At 39.9% G+C, this 17,717-nt stretch overlaps 1 protein-coding gene across 1 annotated transcript in view; it reads right to left on the reverse strand.

Annotated features, from left to right (window-relative positions):
* The window catches only part of LOC126355462 (protein enabled homolog), a 501,028-nt gene that overhangs the window by 92,791 nt on the left and 390,520 nt on the right, over positions 1-17,717 (reverse strand). The window contains exon 4 of the mRNA XM_050005778.1: positions 17,367-17,589. Within this exon, the coding sequence (XP_049861735.1) occupies positions 17,367-17,589 (223 nt within the window). The remainder of the gene's footprint in view (positions 1-17,366; positions 17,590-17,717) is intronic.

A 17,717-nucleotide genomic window follows, 5' to 3' on the forward strand; every position in this document is an offset into this window, starting at 1 on the left:
AAGGCCCCTTTGGAAGCAGTTATTTGGCTTGGCACTGATAGACGGAGTTATTAAATGTCCTCCTGATGGACATCGTGCCATATTATGTCCAATTGGTGCGTTGGATCGATCAAAATCCCAGGCTGGTTGGAGAGCCCTGCCCATAATACTCGAACGATTCTCGATTGGGGAGAGATCTGGTGACCTTGCTGGTCAACGTAGGGTTTGGCAAGCACTAAGGCAACCAATAGAAACTCTCGCCGTGTGTGGGCGGGTATTATCTTGCTGAAATGTAAGCCTGGGATGGCTCCCACGAAGGGCAACAAAACAGCATGTGTAGCCTATTATCTTTGATTTACTGCTATGATTTAAAGGTGCTGGGGATGGCATTCAAAGTGGTCCTGCCATGAAATGAAACACCACCTCAGACCACTGCTCATAATTGTCAGCCTGTATGGTCGGCTACAGTCAGGTTGGTACCCCACTGCTGTTCAGGGCGTCTCCAAACTCATCTTTGCTGGTCATGAGGGCTGGAATCTCATTGAGTGGAGTAGAGTTGTGTTCAGTAATGAGTCTCACTTCGAACTGAGCCCTGACTACCAGCAAAGACGTACGTGGAGACACCCTAAAACGCGGTGGGATAATAACCTGACTGTCACCCACCATACAGCCCAACAATCAGAAGTGATCGTCTGGGATGACATTTCATTTCATAGCAGAACCCCTTTGTTTGTCATCCATAGCGTTCTCACAGCACAGCATTATGCTGACGATATAGTTGTTGTTGTTGTCTTCAGTCCTGAGACTGGTTTGATGCAGCTCTCCATGCTACTCTATGCTGTGCAAGCGTCTTCATCTCCCAGTACCTACTGCAACCTACATCCTTATGAATCTGCTTAGTGTATTCATCTCTTGGTCTCCCTCTACGATTTTTACCCTCCACGCTGCCCACCAATACTAAATTGGTGATCACTTGACGCCTCAGAACATGTCCTAACAACCAATCCCTTGTTCTGGTCAAGTTGTGCCACAAACTTCTCTTCTCCCCAATCCTATTCTATACTTCCTCATTAGTTATGTGATCTACCCATCTAATTTTCAGCATTCTTCTGTAGCACCACATTTCGAAAGCTTCTATTCTCTTCTTGTCCAAACTATTTATTGTTCACGTTTCACTTCATTCATGGCTACACTCCATACAAATACTTTCAGAAATGACTTACTGACACACAAATCTATACTCGATGTTAACAAATTTCTCTTTTTCAGAAACGCTTTCCTTGCCATTGCCAGTCTACATTTTATATCCTCTCTACTTCGACCATCATCAGTTATTCTACTTCCTAAATAGCAAAACTCCTTTACTACTTTAAGTGTCTCATTTCCTAATGTAATTCCCTCAGCATCACCCGATTTCATTTGACTACATTCCATTATCCTCGTTTTGCTTTTGTTGATGTTCATCTTATATCCTCTTTTCAAGACACTGTCCATTCCGTTCAACTGCTCTTCCAAGTCCTTTGCGGTCTCTGACAGAATTACAATGTCATCGGCTAACCTCAAAGTTTTTACTTCTTCTCCATGAATTTTAATACCTACTCCAAATTTTTATTTTGTTTCCTTTACTGCTTGCTCAATATACAGATTGAATAACATCGGGGAGAGGCTGCAACTCTGTCTCACTCCCTTCCCAACCACTGCTTCCCTTTCATGTCGCTCGACTCTTATAACTGCCATCTGGTTTCTGAACAAATTGTAAATAGCCTTTTGTTCCCTGTATTTTACCCCTGCCACCTTTAGAATTTGAAAGAGAGTATTCCAGTCAACATTGTCAAAAGCTTTCTCTAAGTCTACAAATGCTAGAAACGTAGGTTTGCCTTTCCTTAATCTTTCTTCTAAGATAAGTCGTAAGGTCAGTATTGCCTCACGTGTTCCAGTATTTCTACGGAATCCAAACTGATCTTCCCCAAGGTCAGCTTCTACTAGTTTTTCCATTCGTCTGTAAAGAATTCGTGTTAGTATTTTGCAGCTGTGACTTATTAAACTAATAGTTCGGTAATTTTCACATCTGTCAACACCTGCTTTCTTTGGGATTGGAATTATTACATTCTTCTTGAAGTCTGAGAGTATTTCGCCTGTCTCATACATCCTGCTCACCAGATGGTACAGTTTTGTCAGGGCTGGCTCTCCCAAGGCCGTCAGTAGTTCCAATGGAATGTTGTCTACTCCGGGGGCCTTGTTTCGACTCAGATCTTTCAGTGCTGTGTCAAACTCTTCACGCAATATCATATCTCCCATTTCATCTTCATCTACATCCTCTTCCATTTCCATAATATTGTCCTGAAGTACATCACCCTTGTATAGACCCTCTATATACTCCTTCCACCTTTCTGCTTTTCCTTCTTTGCTTAGAACTGGGTTTCCATCTGAGCTCTTGATATTCATACAAGTGGTTCTCTTTTCTCCAAAGATCTCTTTAATTTTCCTGTAGGCAGTATCTATCTTACCCCTAGTGAGACAAGCCTCTACATCATTACATTTGTCCTCTAGCCATCCCTGCTTAGCCATTTTGCACTTCTTGTCGATCTCATTTTTGAGACGTTTGTATTTCGTTTTGCCTGCTTCATTTACTGCATTTTTGTATTTTCTCCTTTCATCAATTAAATTCAATATTTCTTCTGTTATCCAAGGATTTCTACTAGCCCTCGTCTTTTTACCTACTTGATCCTCTGCTGCCTTCACTACTTCATCCCTCAAAGCTGCCCATTCTTCTTCTACTGTATTTCTTTCCCCCATTCCTGTCAATTGTTCCCTTATGCTCTCCCTGAAACTCTGTACAACCTTTGGTTCTTTCAGTTTATCCAGGTCCCATCTCCTTAAATTCCCACCTTTTTGCAGTTTCTTCTGTTTTAATCTACAGTTCATAACCAATAGATTGTGATCAGAGTCCACATCTGCCCCTGGAAATATTTTACAATTTAAAACCTGGTTCCTAAATCTCTGTCTTACCATTATATAATCTATCTGATACCTTTTAGTATCTCCAGGGTTCTTCCATGTATACAACCTCCTTTCATGATTCTGAAACCAAGTGTTACCTATGATTAAGTTGTGCTCTGTGCAAAATTCTACCAGGCGGCTTCCTCTTTCATTTCTTAGCCCCAATCTATATTCACCTACTATGTTTCCTTCTCTCCCTTTTCCTACACTCGAATTCCAGTCACCCATGACTATTAAATTTTCGTCTCCCTTCACTATCTGAATAATTTCTTTTATTTCATCATACACTTCTTCAATTTCTTCGTCATCTGCAGAGCTCGTTGTCATATAAACTTGTACTACTGTAGTAGGTGTGGGCTTCGTATCTATCTTGGCCACAATAATGCGTTCACTATGCTGTTTGTAATAGCTTACTCGCATTCCTATTTTCCTATTCATTATTAAACCTACTCCTGCATTACCCCTATTTGATTTTGTGTTTATAACCCTGTAGTCACCTGACCAGAAGTCTTGTTCCTCCTGCCACTGAACTTCACTAATTCCCACTATATCTAACTTTAACCTATCCATTTTCCTTCTGAAATTTTCTAACCTACCTGCCCGATTAAGGGATCTGACATCCCACGCTCCGATCCATTAGAATGCCAGTTTTCTTTCTCCTGATAATGGCATCCTCCTTAGTAGTCCCCGCCTGGAGATCCGAATAGGGGACTATTTTACCTCCGGAATATTTTACCCAAGAGGACGCCCTCATCATTTAATCATACACTAAAGCTGCATGCCCTCGGGAAAAATTATGGCCGTAGTTTCCCCTTGCTTTCAGCTGTTCGCAGTACCAGCACAGCAAGGCCGTTTTGCTTATTGTTACAAGGCCAAATCAGTCAATCATCCAGACTGTTGCCCTTGCAACTACTGAAAAGGCTGCTGCCCCTATTGAGGAACCACACATTTGTGTGGCCTCTCAACAGATACCCCTCCGTTGTGGTTGTACCTACGGCATGTCTATCTGCATCGCTGAGGCACGAAAGCCTCCCCACCAACGACAAGGTCCATGGTTCATGGGGGGGGGGGGGGGGGGGGAGGCTGATGATATTACAAATCCCATTTTGTTGCCCTTCATGGTATGCTGTCCTGAGCTTATATTTCAACAAGATAATGTTCTTCTGCTCACAGCAATAGTTTCAACTGCTTATCTTCGTTCTTGTCAAATCATGTCTTAACTAGCAAGGTCGCCAGATCTCTCCCTGGCTGAAAACAATTGGAAGGAGGTGGAGATTAGCGTTTAACGTCCCATCAACAGTGAGGTTGTTAGAGACGGAACGATTGAAGCATTATAGGCTAGGCCCTACAGCCAACTTGAGATTTTGACAATCTAACGCCCAAACTGGACCGCAGAACATCCAACAACTCTACCAGTCAATGCCAAGCCGAATAACTGCTTGCATAGGAGCCATGGACCAATGCATCACTACCTTGCTCAATTAGTGAAGCTCTTTATCTCGATTAAATCATCCTTGTTTTCTGAAATTGTAATCATTTGTTTGTTTGTAGATGTACATCACAACTACCGATTTCTGTCCTATTCGAATAATTCTTTAATGGTGTGTCATGTCTTTTTTTTTTTTTTTTAAGCTGTATGAAAGACCAAATTTATAAAGCATCCTGTAGCAGCACTAAATCGCTCTCGATGGAACCCAAAAGTACTACTGTCTTCGTCCAAAGTTCAAAAATCAATTAAGCTTTGTGCTTGGCGAGGAGCTGGCCTGTTTTAGACGATGGACTTCCTACACAAGTAAGGAATGACATGGATTTAAATTTTTTTTGTTACCTTACTTATAAAATATCAGTTTAATAAGTCACAGGTGCAAAATACTAAAGCGAATTCTTTACAGACAAATGGAAAAACTGGTTGATGCGGAGCTCGGTGAGGATCAGTTTGGATTCCGTAGAAATGTTGGAACACGTGAGGCAATACTGACCTTACGACTTATCTTAGAAGAAAGATTAAGAAAAGGCAGACCTACATTTCTAGCATTTGTAGACTTAGAGAAAGATTTTGATAATGTTGACTGGAATACTTTCTTTCAAATTCTGAAGGTGGCAGGGGTAAAATACAGGGAGCGAAAGGCTATTTACAATTTGTACAGAAACCAGATGGCAGTTATTAGAGTCGAGGGGCATGAAGGGGAAGCAGTGGTTGGGAAAGGAGTGATACAGGTTTGTAGCCTCTCCCCGATGTTATTCAATCTGTATATTGAGCAAGCAGTAAAGGAAACAAAATAAAAATTTGGAGTAGGTATTAAAATTCATGGAGAAGAAGTAAAAACTTTGAGGTTAGCCGATGACATTGTAATTCTGTCAGAGACCGCAAAGGACTTGGAAGAGCAGTTGAACGGAATGGACAGTGTCTTGAAAAGAGGATATAAGATGAACATCAACAAAAGCAAAACGAGGATAATGGAATGTAGTCAAATGAAATCGGGTGATGCTGAGGGAATTATATTAGGAAATGAGACACTTAAAGTAGTAAAGGCGTTTTGCTATTTAGGAAGTAGAATAACTGATGATGGTTGAAGTAGAGAGGATATAAAACGTAGACTGGCAATGGCAAGGAATGTGTTTCTGAAGAAGAGAAATTTGTTAACATCGAATATAGATTTATGTATCAGGAAGTCGTTTCTGAAAGTATTTGTTTGGAGTGTAGCCATGTATGGAAGTGAAACATGGACGATAACTAGTTTGGACGAGAAGAGAATAGGAGCTTTCGAAATGTGGTGCTACAGAAGAATGCTGAAGATTAGATGGGTAGATCACGTAACTAATGAGGAGGTATTGAATAGGATTGGGGAGAAGAGAAGTTTGTTGCACAACTTGACTAGAAGAAGGGATCGGTTGGTAGGACATGTTTTGAGGCATCAAGGGATCACAAATTTAGCATTTGAGGGCAGCGTGGAGGGTAAAAATCGTAGAGAGAGACCAAGAGATGAATACACTAAGCAGGTTCAGAAGGATGTAGGTTGCAGTACGTACTGGGAGATGAAGCAGCTTGCACAGGATAGAGTAGCATGGAGAGCTGCATCAAACCAGTCTCAGGACTGAAGACAACAACAACAACAACCTTACTTATTCCTGAAGATCGCCATATGTTTTAACCGAGGCACCTTTAGTTAAATGGTTCAAATGGCTCTGAGAACTATGGGACTTAACATCTGTAGTCATCAGTCCCCTAGAACTTAGAACTACTTAAACGTAACTAACCTAAGGACATCACAGACATCCACGCCCGAGGCAGGATTCAAACCTGCAACCGTAGCGATCACGCGGTTCCAGACTGAAGTGCCTAGAACCGCACAGCCACACCGGCCGGCACCTTTAGTTAGGTGCTGACATCAGAACATTTATTTATTTTGGAGGTAGGGAGGCGGCAAGAATCATTATATGAAGTATGACATCTGTCAGATAACTTTGCATCTGTTTACTTGTGGCAATGGTTTTACTAGCATTTTGAATGCTCCCAACCAGCCAAGCTGTGCATAAACGCGATAGCAGTGCCACCAAATTATGCCTGAAGTTATTTTTGCCCTATGAAGTAAGTCAGTAGCTGTACAAGACAAATAAATAAATCTGAGGAATAACTTATTTCTAGAGGCAAGTACTCCTCCTCAGTTGACTGCTACATAAGAACTTTTTGCACATGTCACCAACATCAAGTTTCATCAAGTCATATCTATGGGCACTGGAAAAAAATGACGTTTAGACAGTCCAGCCCTATTACAGGCCGAACATACGTTTCCACCCTTCACAGACAAGAAAAGGGCCACTCTGTAGTAGAGGACATTGTAGGCGTCATCAGCGCTATTTGTATGATTGTCCCTAGTTCTGGCAGTAGATCAGGTAGGTGTTTTTCCTTTTTTTCTTTGATATTTCATTATTTTATCCATTGAACCAATGTTTGTAGAATGACTTCTTGGGGTAATTTTATGAGACATCGTTGGAGTAGCAAGTGTTCCTTGACTGTATCTGTTTCATAGAAAGATAAAATATAGTCTCAGTGTTTGTCATCATGAAGAAGAAATTTGTTGCAGCCCTTATTCACTCAAGTACGAACAGCCCTTAGCGGCTCGCCATCTTATTTACAACTATTCATGACGTCGCCTTTCTGGCTTAGATTTTTTAAAATGTGACGTGTAAGTACTGCATCTCTTTCCAGTCAGTACAAACTTTAATTTTATTAATGTATTACATACCTGATATGTTTTAGAACAGTTAGTTTAATTCTGAAAATGATGCTCATAGTAACGTCGAAACCTGGTCACTTTTGACTTAATATTTGTGATGGAGGGCTTATTTGTTCTAACATAGAAATTTTTTCAGTTTGGTTTACAAACATGAATAATTTAATGCTATGTGATTCCGTAAAGCTGATAGGTAAGACCATTATTCTGTGATAAAATCTTCTATGTTTATCACCCATTTCAGTGAATGTTTACAGATGAATTCTTGGAATCATTGTGCTGCTCAAGGACTTTTCTTTTACAGGAGAATTTTGGGTAATCAATATCCATATCTTTATATTTTGAAGTTGTGAAACATCCCCTTTGAACAATTATACACGACTGTGCTTAAACTGACACACAATATTTTTTTTTTTTTAGCACAACGCAATCTGACTTCCAAAAATCCCTACGAAAGAATGGCCCTGACTAACATTAACCTATACGTTTCACAAATCACTTACCTCACAAAAATCTTCGTTACTCAAGCTACTGCAATACAGCGAGCACCACTACTGCCAGCTAAATAAAAGATTGAAACTACTGAAGGCACTAACTACTGATAGGCATAGCTAGTAAATGAAAGATTTTAATACAGAACAAACAATGTATTTACCTTAATAGTCATAATATATATATATATATATATATATATATATATATATATATATATATATATATATATATATATATATATATATATATATCAGTTCATGACACCAATTCTTACAAATTTCAAAACTCCGCCATCTCTCTCCCCACGTCCACCACTGCTGGCGGCTCACCTCCAACTGCATAACGCTACGTGCTGTTAACAGCCAACTGCCCAATGCTATAATGGCAGACAACAATGCAAACCAGCCACAGACTGCACACGGCACAGCCAGTGATTTTCATACAGAGTGCCACGTGGCGGCGGCGTTACTAATAAAAAAACCTAAACAGCCTACTTATATAGCCCCCATGCTCCCCAAAAAAAAAATTACAAATCGTTTTGGGGAATGGCCAATAATGATTTGATAAAATTTTTCATAATTACAATAACAAAGATATCAAATGCACACACTTACTGATACAATGTTGGTCAAAAGCTAAAATTTTCTCACAGTCCATAAAGACAGACCTGATCATTCATCAAAGTAAAATTGCAGCGTTTTTCTCAAAGTCTAAGTAGTATAAGAAAATGCACACGGAAGTAGTGCATTTCCATGCAGTCTAGAAGAAGTAGTGTTGTCCTTCCAACAGAAAGACAGTGCTGACTCTTGACATGCAGACAGGTAATGGGCCACAACAGAGCAAACCCACAGCAGAGTCAGTCGAAGTTTTGAAGAATATTGGTAGGTAGGTCAACACAGAGTAGACCCATTGTACTCCTGGTAGAGATTACGGTATTGGTGGGCCACCAGAGGTGCAGACCCACTGCAGTCCTTGTAGAAATAATGGTATTGGTGAGTCATCAAAGGTGTAGAACCACTTCAGTCCTTGTAGAGATAGCCAGCAGCCATCTGTTGCGACTGTGCAGGTGCACAATCACCATCGAAGAGTCTTGCGAAGAATATAGCAAGTCCATCAACCACCACTTGTGCACACACAAAGTTTTTGGAACTGTCCTTAGAACCAGCAATGCTGTTATCCAGTCCCTTGCTGAATTATTAACACACGTGCAAACACTATCAGTCCCTACTTCTCACATATTGTGCATATACTATGAGCAACAGAAACGTGTGCAGCGAAATGTAAATTACAAGTTACTTAATTTGATGAACTGGTGTCAATTACAATTTTATAACATGAGAATACAACAACAAAGGTACAAAATACATCATTAAAAACATAATAATACGGATAACATTTGTAGTAAAACAGGCTTTACAAAAGAATAGAACTAAACATGCACATCAGTGTTACATAAATTATGACATAAGTACATAAAAGATCAGAATAACTTTTTAAACATCAACTTCACATATGAGCAACAAAACAGAACAGATAAATAATGTCTAAACATCTTTACAAAGTAAATAACACATTATCAGAAAAATTCTACAACGTAGCTCTCATCAGACAAGGTACACAAACACATAGTGGGATAACACAAAAGGAAAGGACAGGGTTTGTTTTCAGTGTAACATTTGGTACTGCAGTCCAACCCAAAACTTCATTCTGTAGATCTTTCGTCATATCTCAACATCTGTTTCCACCAAAAATATCCTATCCAAGCATGCTTTCCTTATTCTGTTCACATCCTCTTTCAAAAATAGTTTTTCTCCATTGTACACTACTTTTTTGGCCAAATCATTTCTTATAGCTTCTCAATGCATTTCTTCCAATTCATCACAACTCGTTCTCTTTTATAACCTACCCCATCTTAAGCTAAGTTAAAGCTACTGAGCTTAGATGCTAAACTAAGGGACGAGGAAATGCAGCAGGACAAAACAATTAATACAAACAGCAATGACAAAAAAATCCAAGTAAGCAAAGCAAGCAGCAATAAATGTAATAACTTATACCTAAACATGACAAACCCACAAGCAGAAAAAATAGTACACTAAAGACAACAATGCAGATAAGAGAAATATATATTCACATCTTAATGTCTATGAAATTAAAGTGGCACACTACAAAAACTAATTCTAAAAAAAATTACCAAGTACTGGAAAAGAAAATTATATATGCAGTTACTGTTACTAGTCCTGTGGCATGCATGCAGAGTTGCACCAAGTATTTCGCAGTTGGGCTTGCAATTAACGAGATATTATTTTCAGTGCTATGTTAATGTGTTTTCTTATTTTTGCTCTTCAAATTGTCCTTTTCTGTGTTATTGTGTGAAATATTGTGACAATAATGGCGTGTGAAAAACGTAATACTAGGCTCCAAAGTAAACTGAGAAATGACAGTGAAGACGAAAGCAGTGTGTTAGCGCCACCATGTAATGAATTAACTAATGTTCAAAGTAGTAATTTGGTAATTGTGCATAGGGAAATGGAGCGAGTTGCAAATAATTGTGTAGGCAGTGAAACAATTAGTGAACAGGGAAGCATTATCGATCGATCGGTCGGCAACAGCTCACCTCAGGATTCCGAAATGACAGGACACAATCTTGCAAATACTGTAGATTCAGGTTTTGTGTCCTCACCGTTTTCTCAAATAAGTCAAGACACATTTTCTGTTTTTCAAACTGCGAATATTGCCGGTTCAAATGCATTGCCGCATAGCACTAAGGAACATGTTTCAGACACCAGTGCATTGTTATTACAATTAACGCAACAAATGGGACAAAAGCTTCAAAAGTTAGACACAATGGAACAAAATCTTCAAAAGTTAGACACAATGGAACAAAATCTTCAAAAGTTGGACACAATGGAACAACACCAGAGACAAACACAGCAACAGTTAGACACAATGGAACAAAATCAGAGACAAACACAGCAAAAGCTTCAAAAGTTAGACACCGCACTTGAACAAACACGTGAAGATTTAACTACTGAGTTACATAACATTGAATCGAAATGCCAAAAAATCTGTAATGAGGTAGAAACACCAATTTGTGAGCATTTTCAACCTATTTTTTCCCGGCATGAAAATGCATTACAGAATCATGAAGCAGCCATAAAAGAACTGCAAACTATTGTTGGTGAAAATCACGACACCTGGGAAGCTAAAATGGACTCAGTTGCATCCACCGATTCGGTTACGCAACTTGCAAGAACTCAGGAAAACTTAAAGGACACAGTAGATTCGATTTCAACACAAATGGACACTCTGAAACTTGGATCAGAAAAACACACTGAGGAAATGTGTTCACTATTGGAGAAAGTAGCCGAACTTTCAGATCAGTTCATTAACTTATCTACAAAGGTAGATGATGATCTGAATGATACAGAAGAGTGCTAACAAATTAGGAAATTCAAACAAAATCAGAATCAAATTAATACACAACACCAAAGAGAAATCCGGGAAGTGCAAGATCAGCTAACACAGGTAATACAAGAATTACGTATTTTAGAGGACACTCGCACTCCAACACTTGAAGAGGGACTTAGAAATACGGAAAAGCCACAAAATAATAACACAGGGCATTTCGGAAATTATGAAAGAAATTGGCAAGGTGCACCAAATTTTGAGATGGAACCGCCGACACGACGTAACAATGACCGATATGCTACCCGCCGACACGATGATTTTGACTATAAGCTGTTCATTACTGCACGTAAATTCAAAACATTTAAGAATTCTGGCAACGACATTCATCCACAAGCGTGGCTTCATCAATTCTCTCATTGTTTTCCTCCCAACTGGTCATTAGAGCACAGATTAGAATTTATGTGTGGCTACTTGGAGAATGAACCAGCTGTAAGAATGCTATCGGTCATTCACGATCGTCACAGTGAAGGAGAATTTTATCATGCCTTCCTCTCAGCATATTGGTCTCAAGCTACACAAGACCGAGTGAAACATAGCATCATTATGATGAAACATTTCGAACAATCTGAATTTTCCAGTCTTGTGAAATATTTTGAAGACATATTACATAAGCATCAGTATCTTTCAAACCCATACAGCCCCTCAGAACTCATCCGCATTTGCTTAATCAAATTACCTGAACATTTACGACAGATTATTTTAGCAGGACGATGCAAAGACGACATTGAAGCTTTTCAGGGACTGTTACAAGAACTGGAAATTGACTCTGACAATCGCGGAACGCGAAAACAGGAGCACAACAATTACAGGTCACACCTGTCACAATTCCGCGATGACAGTAATAACTGGACACGACAAAGCTATTCTTACAACGCAAATCGTGACCAAAACAGACACCACCCATATGACAACCACTGGCAGAGTAATAATAGTTACAGAGAAAGATCGCATTTCCATAGTAATGACTATCACAGAGGCAATCAGAGAAACAGACAATTTGGGAACCAAAATTATTATCAAGGGAGACAGAATAACTTCAGACGCATCGGTCCAGCGCGCAGTTACGATTCAGGGAGAAATTCTCCGCCACATGACCGACAAACAAGAAACTATGTAAACTACCGACAAAACGACAGACCTGAATTCCATCAGAACTGGCGAGCTTCAAACAGGGCAGGGCCTTCTCGTCAAGGTGAATTTGTAGACGTTAGGTCTCCTAATCCCAATAACGGCGTGCGCCAACAAAGAGACAGACAATGACTCGCACCGCAGGTAGCCGCGTGCACCGGCTGGCTCAGAGGAAAATAACATAGACACTAACCTTGAGAAAAATTTCAGCTTTCTTTACCGATGTACCATATACCCAATGATAACTCCGTTGAAGCTGTAGCTCTGCATAGTAGGAAGACTAACGGCTTGCACCACATTTCACATTTAAAACCCTTTGTTGAAATATAATCTGCTTTTTAACTTTGTCTTTGCGATAAAACTTTTCACTTCACATTTCTAGTATGCTTTGTCACACTGAGAAACTGTTAACATGGAACAATGTTTTGAAGTTAACTATCCAGTCTAGAACCTAGGGAACATTTTTAAACAGAAATTACGAATGCATTGTTATAGTGTACAGACGACACAGTGTTGTTATTTGTACATTCTTGCTTGTTAGTTGCACGATTACGTAACGACTATAAGGCTTACATACTTAGAACATATACTGTTAATGAGGTTTTAATGCAACATTTTGGTTTAGTTGAAAAGACATTCTTTATTTGAAGTACTTTCTGTGAGATTATTTGGTTTCTTTGATAGCTACACGATTATATCACGACGCTACTAATGTGTGACACAATTTACATTGTGCTTTTGCGGTGTATCTTTTTTTTTTTATATATCTGCACAGTTTTTCTGAATTCTTCTGGAAAGGAAAACATGTTTTAGTAGTAACTTTGTGGTATATCTACAATGAGACAGTCTTTTCTGTAGCACAACAATACGTTACAGTACAGTACTTACTTCATCACAGCAATAAGCGTAGTAACTACGATATCTATACACAAAGCATTTCACTTTTGTTTATCATGAGGTAAGTACATTGACTTCTGTCTGACTGGTGTCGTAAATATTTCGGTAAGAAAGTTAACTGACCACCTGCACGTAATGCGTCGTGGGCACCCAGCTGGGCGACAGCCACCTGGAAACAAGCCATTAGTGTGTGCCTTTCAGAGGCACAGGTGGAGAAAAAAATAAAGAGGCCATTATCCCCGCTATTGACATTCCTTTGTAGAAAGCATCGCAAAAACGACACGCTCATTACTTGGAAAGATATTTTCTTACATCTGTATAGCTGACAATGAAAAGCGTCTTTCTACGAGAGTTGAGAGAATTTGTACTAACTTATGAAATGTCACATGACTATTGAATGATATTTTTATGCTTTGCCTTTCATAGTTGCTTGTTTCATTTTATATCTGTTTTCCAGCTGTGTTACAGCATTGGTTTTATAAAATAAAATTAAATGCATTTGCTAATGTGAAAACTTTCTGTCGACAGATGTGTTAAATAATAATTTTATGATACACATTCTTCAAAAAAAAAAGGAGCACTTGAAAAGGAAAGAACAATAAAAATCCCTACAAAAGAATGGCCCTGACTAACATTAACCTATACGTTTCACAAATCACTTACCTCACAAAAATCTTCGTTACTCAAGCTACTGCAATACAGCGAGCGCCACTACTGCCAGCTAAGTAAAAGATTCAACTACTGAAGGCACTAACTACTGATAGGCATAGTTAGCAAATGAAAGATTTTAATACAGAACAAACAATGTATTTACCTTAATAGTCATAATATACATATATATACATCAGTTCATGACACCAATTCTTACAAATTTCAAAACTCCGCCATCTCTCTCCCCACGTCCACCACTGCTGGCGGCTCACCTCCAACTGCGTAACGCTATGCGCTGTTAACAGCCAACTGCCCAACGCTATAATGGCAGACAACAATGCAAACCAGCCACAGACTGCACACGGCACAGCCAGTGATTTTCATAGAGCGCTACGTGGCGGAGGCGTTACCAATAAAAAAAAACCTAAACAGCCTACTTACAGTTGTTTCAGCCCAGAATGATTCAAAATTGTTTCTCATAAATGTAATCAATATTACAAAGGTGGAAATCTCTTACTGGCCTCCTTTAAGTGTAGGGAATTCTTCTGCAGTGCTATGTTTTCCATAGCTTATTTAGGTGACCAACCCGTTTTACAAAAACTGATAACATGAAAGAGAAGGCAAGAGACTGCATATTAATAAAAAAGGTCATTTGTTTTGGACCCAATGTCTCAATTCTCATTTTTTTTAACATTTCGAAAAATTTCTTGAAGTTCTGCACAGCTGTACAAACCAGAATGCGTTACCAAGTACCTCATGGCCACACTTGTAGGAGAGAGTGGTTTGAAATTTGTAGAGGTACCAGTGTTCAAGTGAAGAGAGATGTAATATTTTCGGTGGATCCCTGATCCTTCACAAAATTCAGCGCATTTCGAGATTACAGAATTCTTTTTGAAGTGTCTTGTAGTGTTAGGTTCAAAGAGTTTGCATGGCAGTGCATTCAATGCACTTCGAGATCCCAGGACCCCTTTCGCAGATTCTTGTAGTGTTAGGTTTAAAGAGTTTGCTGGGCGGTGCACAAATACAGCTGGACACAGTTACATAATCCGATCATGTTAGCTGAACCATCAAAGCACTGACCTCTACAACTGGATGCAAGCAGATCAAACGGACTTAAAACAATGATAATCATATGAAACAGAGCCTTAGCAGTGTTACTTTACGTTGAGTACAGCCCTAAAAACATTCATCTACCTCCAACAAAGCATCAACAAATGGTACACAGACACTAAGTCGCACTTTGGTGGCTATGTTGTTTCATCTGCTATGACTGCAACATAGTTTACACTTTTTATGTCACCGAATAAGTTTCTAAGAAGCGTATTACAGGTACTTAAGGTAGCCAAAAATTCACTTTGCACATTACGGGACGTCCATTTATAAGTTTAGTGCTGTAAACACATGAAAAGTTGCTGGCTGATTATCGTCACATCGAAGGCACAATAAATTGTCGGAGTTAGTTGTTTCATCAGTATGTCATCATACTGCAAGTCCCATCACTGCTAATTAATGAAGGAAACATCTGATTTTTAGTAAGCAAGTTCGGTTTTCTTTCATTTGTGTTAGTTTTCCTTTTTTAATCTCGCTAAATACATTGACTTTCGATATTAAGGATTTGAAATACTTATTTGAAAAAAAAAAAATCCTTGGTGTAATAGTCCCAAGGGTTGATACTGTATCCGCAAAGTTGACGTTCGGCACGGTGGCTGCTGGGAGCGACCGTAAAGGCATTTTCCATATACAGCCGCTCCCATCAGACACTGCACCGAGTGTCAACTGTCTTTGCGCTCATAATAACTTTACTTTTTAAACGATGTTTTTATTACTGCCACACTTTCATCAATACATCTTCCGTTTTTCCTAGCACCTGTATCTTAATAGCTACGAATACAGTCTTGTCAGCCAGAAACCTTTCACCTTGCTGTTTCATACAAATGTACTTCCTCTAATACGCTGCTGTATAACCTTCTGTCAGAGCTAATGGGTAGCATTCATCTCACCCTAGGTGAGGAGAAGCCTATGTGGTGTCACCGCCAGACACCAGCCTTTAAATCGGCCGCGGTCCGGTAGTATACGTCGGACCCTGGTGTCGCCACTATCAGTGATTGCAGACCGAGCGCCGCCACACGGCAGGTCTAGAGAGACTTCCTAGCAATCGCCCCAGTTGTACAGCCGACTTTGCTAGCGATGATTCACGCTCTCATTTGCCGATACGATAGTTAGCATAGCCTTCAGCTACGTTATTTGCTACGACCTAGCATGGCGCCATATTCAGTTAACATTGATATTGAGAATCATGTAATGTCAAGAGCGACGTTCGTCATTAATGGATTAAAGTTAAGTATTCCCCCCGCTACGTCCGTTATTTCTAAATTATAATTTCCTTGTCCTGTTCCAGACCTCACGCCAGCCTGCATGAGCTAAATCGCGTGCCTTTCGGCCTCCTCTAGTAACACGGTGTTGGCTCCCCTGCCAACCACAACACCCTACGTCATAGCGACGTAGCACTACGTCATTGTGACCTAAATCGACTACATGAGTGCGTATATCGATCTTTGCGGTTTTACCGATAACGTCAAAGCTAAATGTAAATACATGTGTACAAACGAAGTGACAGGAGTTATCTGTTACACTCATCGCAGTTGAATTAATTATTAAGCTGTAATCCCAACAATTTGGGATGGTATTGTGTGTTTCAGGAACTTAATGAATGTCTGAACGAAGGAACCATAACGAAAGTAAAAAAAAAAGCTTTTAGTCAATTTTTTTTAATCCGATGAAGCGTGCATAAATCGTGTGGATAGAAACGTGAAATAATTAATTATTAAGCTGCAATCCAAAGAGTGTGGGATGTTACTGTGTGTTTCATGAACATAACGAATATCTGAATGAAGGAATCATAACCCTAACGAAAGTGTCTTGTTATTTTTCTAGCCTGAAATGAATGCTATCCCATTTTTTTTTAAATCCGATGAATCGTGTCTAAATCCTGTGGATAGAAACATGAAATAATTAAATATTAAGCTGCAATCCAAAGAATGTGGGATGTTATTGTGTGTTTCATGAACATTACGAATATCTGAAAGAAGAAATCATAACTATAACGAAAGTGTCTAGGCATTTTTTAGTCCGATTAATCATGCATAAATCATGTGGATAAAAACGTGAAATAGGGAGAAATTAAAGTGTTTCGTATTTTTATAAAAGCCAATGCAATGTACATAACTCATGTGGGCAGAAACGTTTTACTGAGAAACTGAAGTTGGAAGTAATTCCGAATGTTGCTGGAAATATTAAACCATCTAGTTCCATTTAATTTTGCCTTCATCTTGTAAATCAACTAAGAACAAAGAACAGTGCAGATTCAAGACGTATACAACAGTCGATGTATACAGAATGCACCCAACAGTCGATAGGACAACTCGTGAAACTCATGATGACGCGAGCCTACGTCACGTTGACGTAGGGCTCTCGCCACCTAGCGTGAAATGAATGCTACCCAGAGCTACGCACCTCAGTGTACGGAGGTGGCGCGCGGTGCAGCGAGGAGCAGCGGCTGTAGTGTGGTGGGGGGCAGCAGGAGCCGGCCGAGCTGCGCAGGGAGCCGCTAGGGGCGCCCGCGTCGCTGCCCGCTGCGTCGTCGTCCTGCGGCGCGCAGCCGCAGCAGCAGCTGCGACCCCGTCGCCACAGCCCGCAGCCGCCAGCGCACGACGCCACCAGGAGCAGCAGCAGCAGCCTGCGACGGCAGGCACAGAACTTCATTACGTCGGAGGATCTAGTGCTGCTCACGTGGCAGGTGCTGAGTAGTGCGCGTTCTTATTTGTGATACCGTGTGGTTACAATTGAAATGCAGGTACTCACAGA

The sequence above is a fragment of the Schistocerca gregaria genome, chromosome 3 (assembly GCF_023897955.1).
Source record: "Schistocerca gregaria isolate iqSchGreg1 chromosome 3, iqSchGreg1.2, whole genome shotgun sequence".
NCBI lineage: Eukaryota > Metazoa > Arthropoda > Insecta > Orthoptera > Acrididae > Schistocerca > Schistocerca gregaria.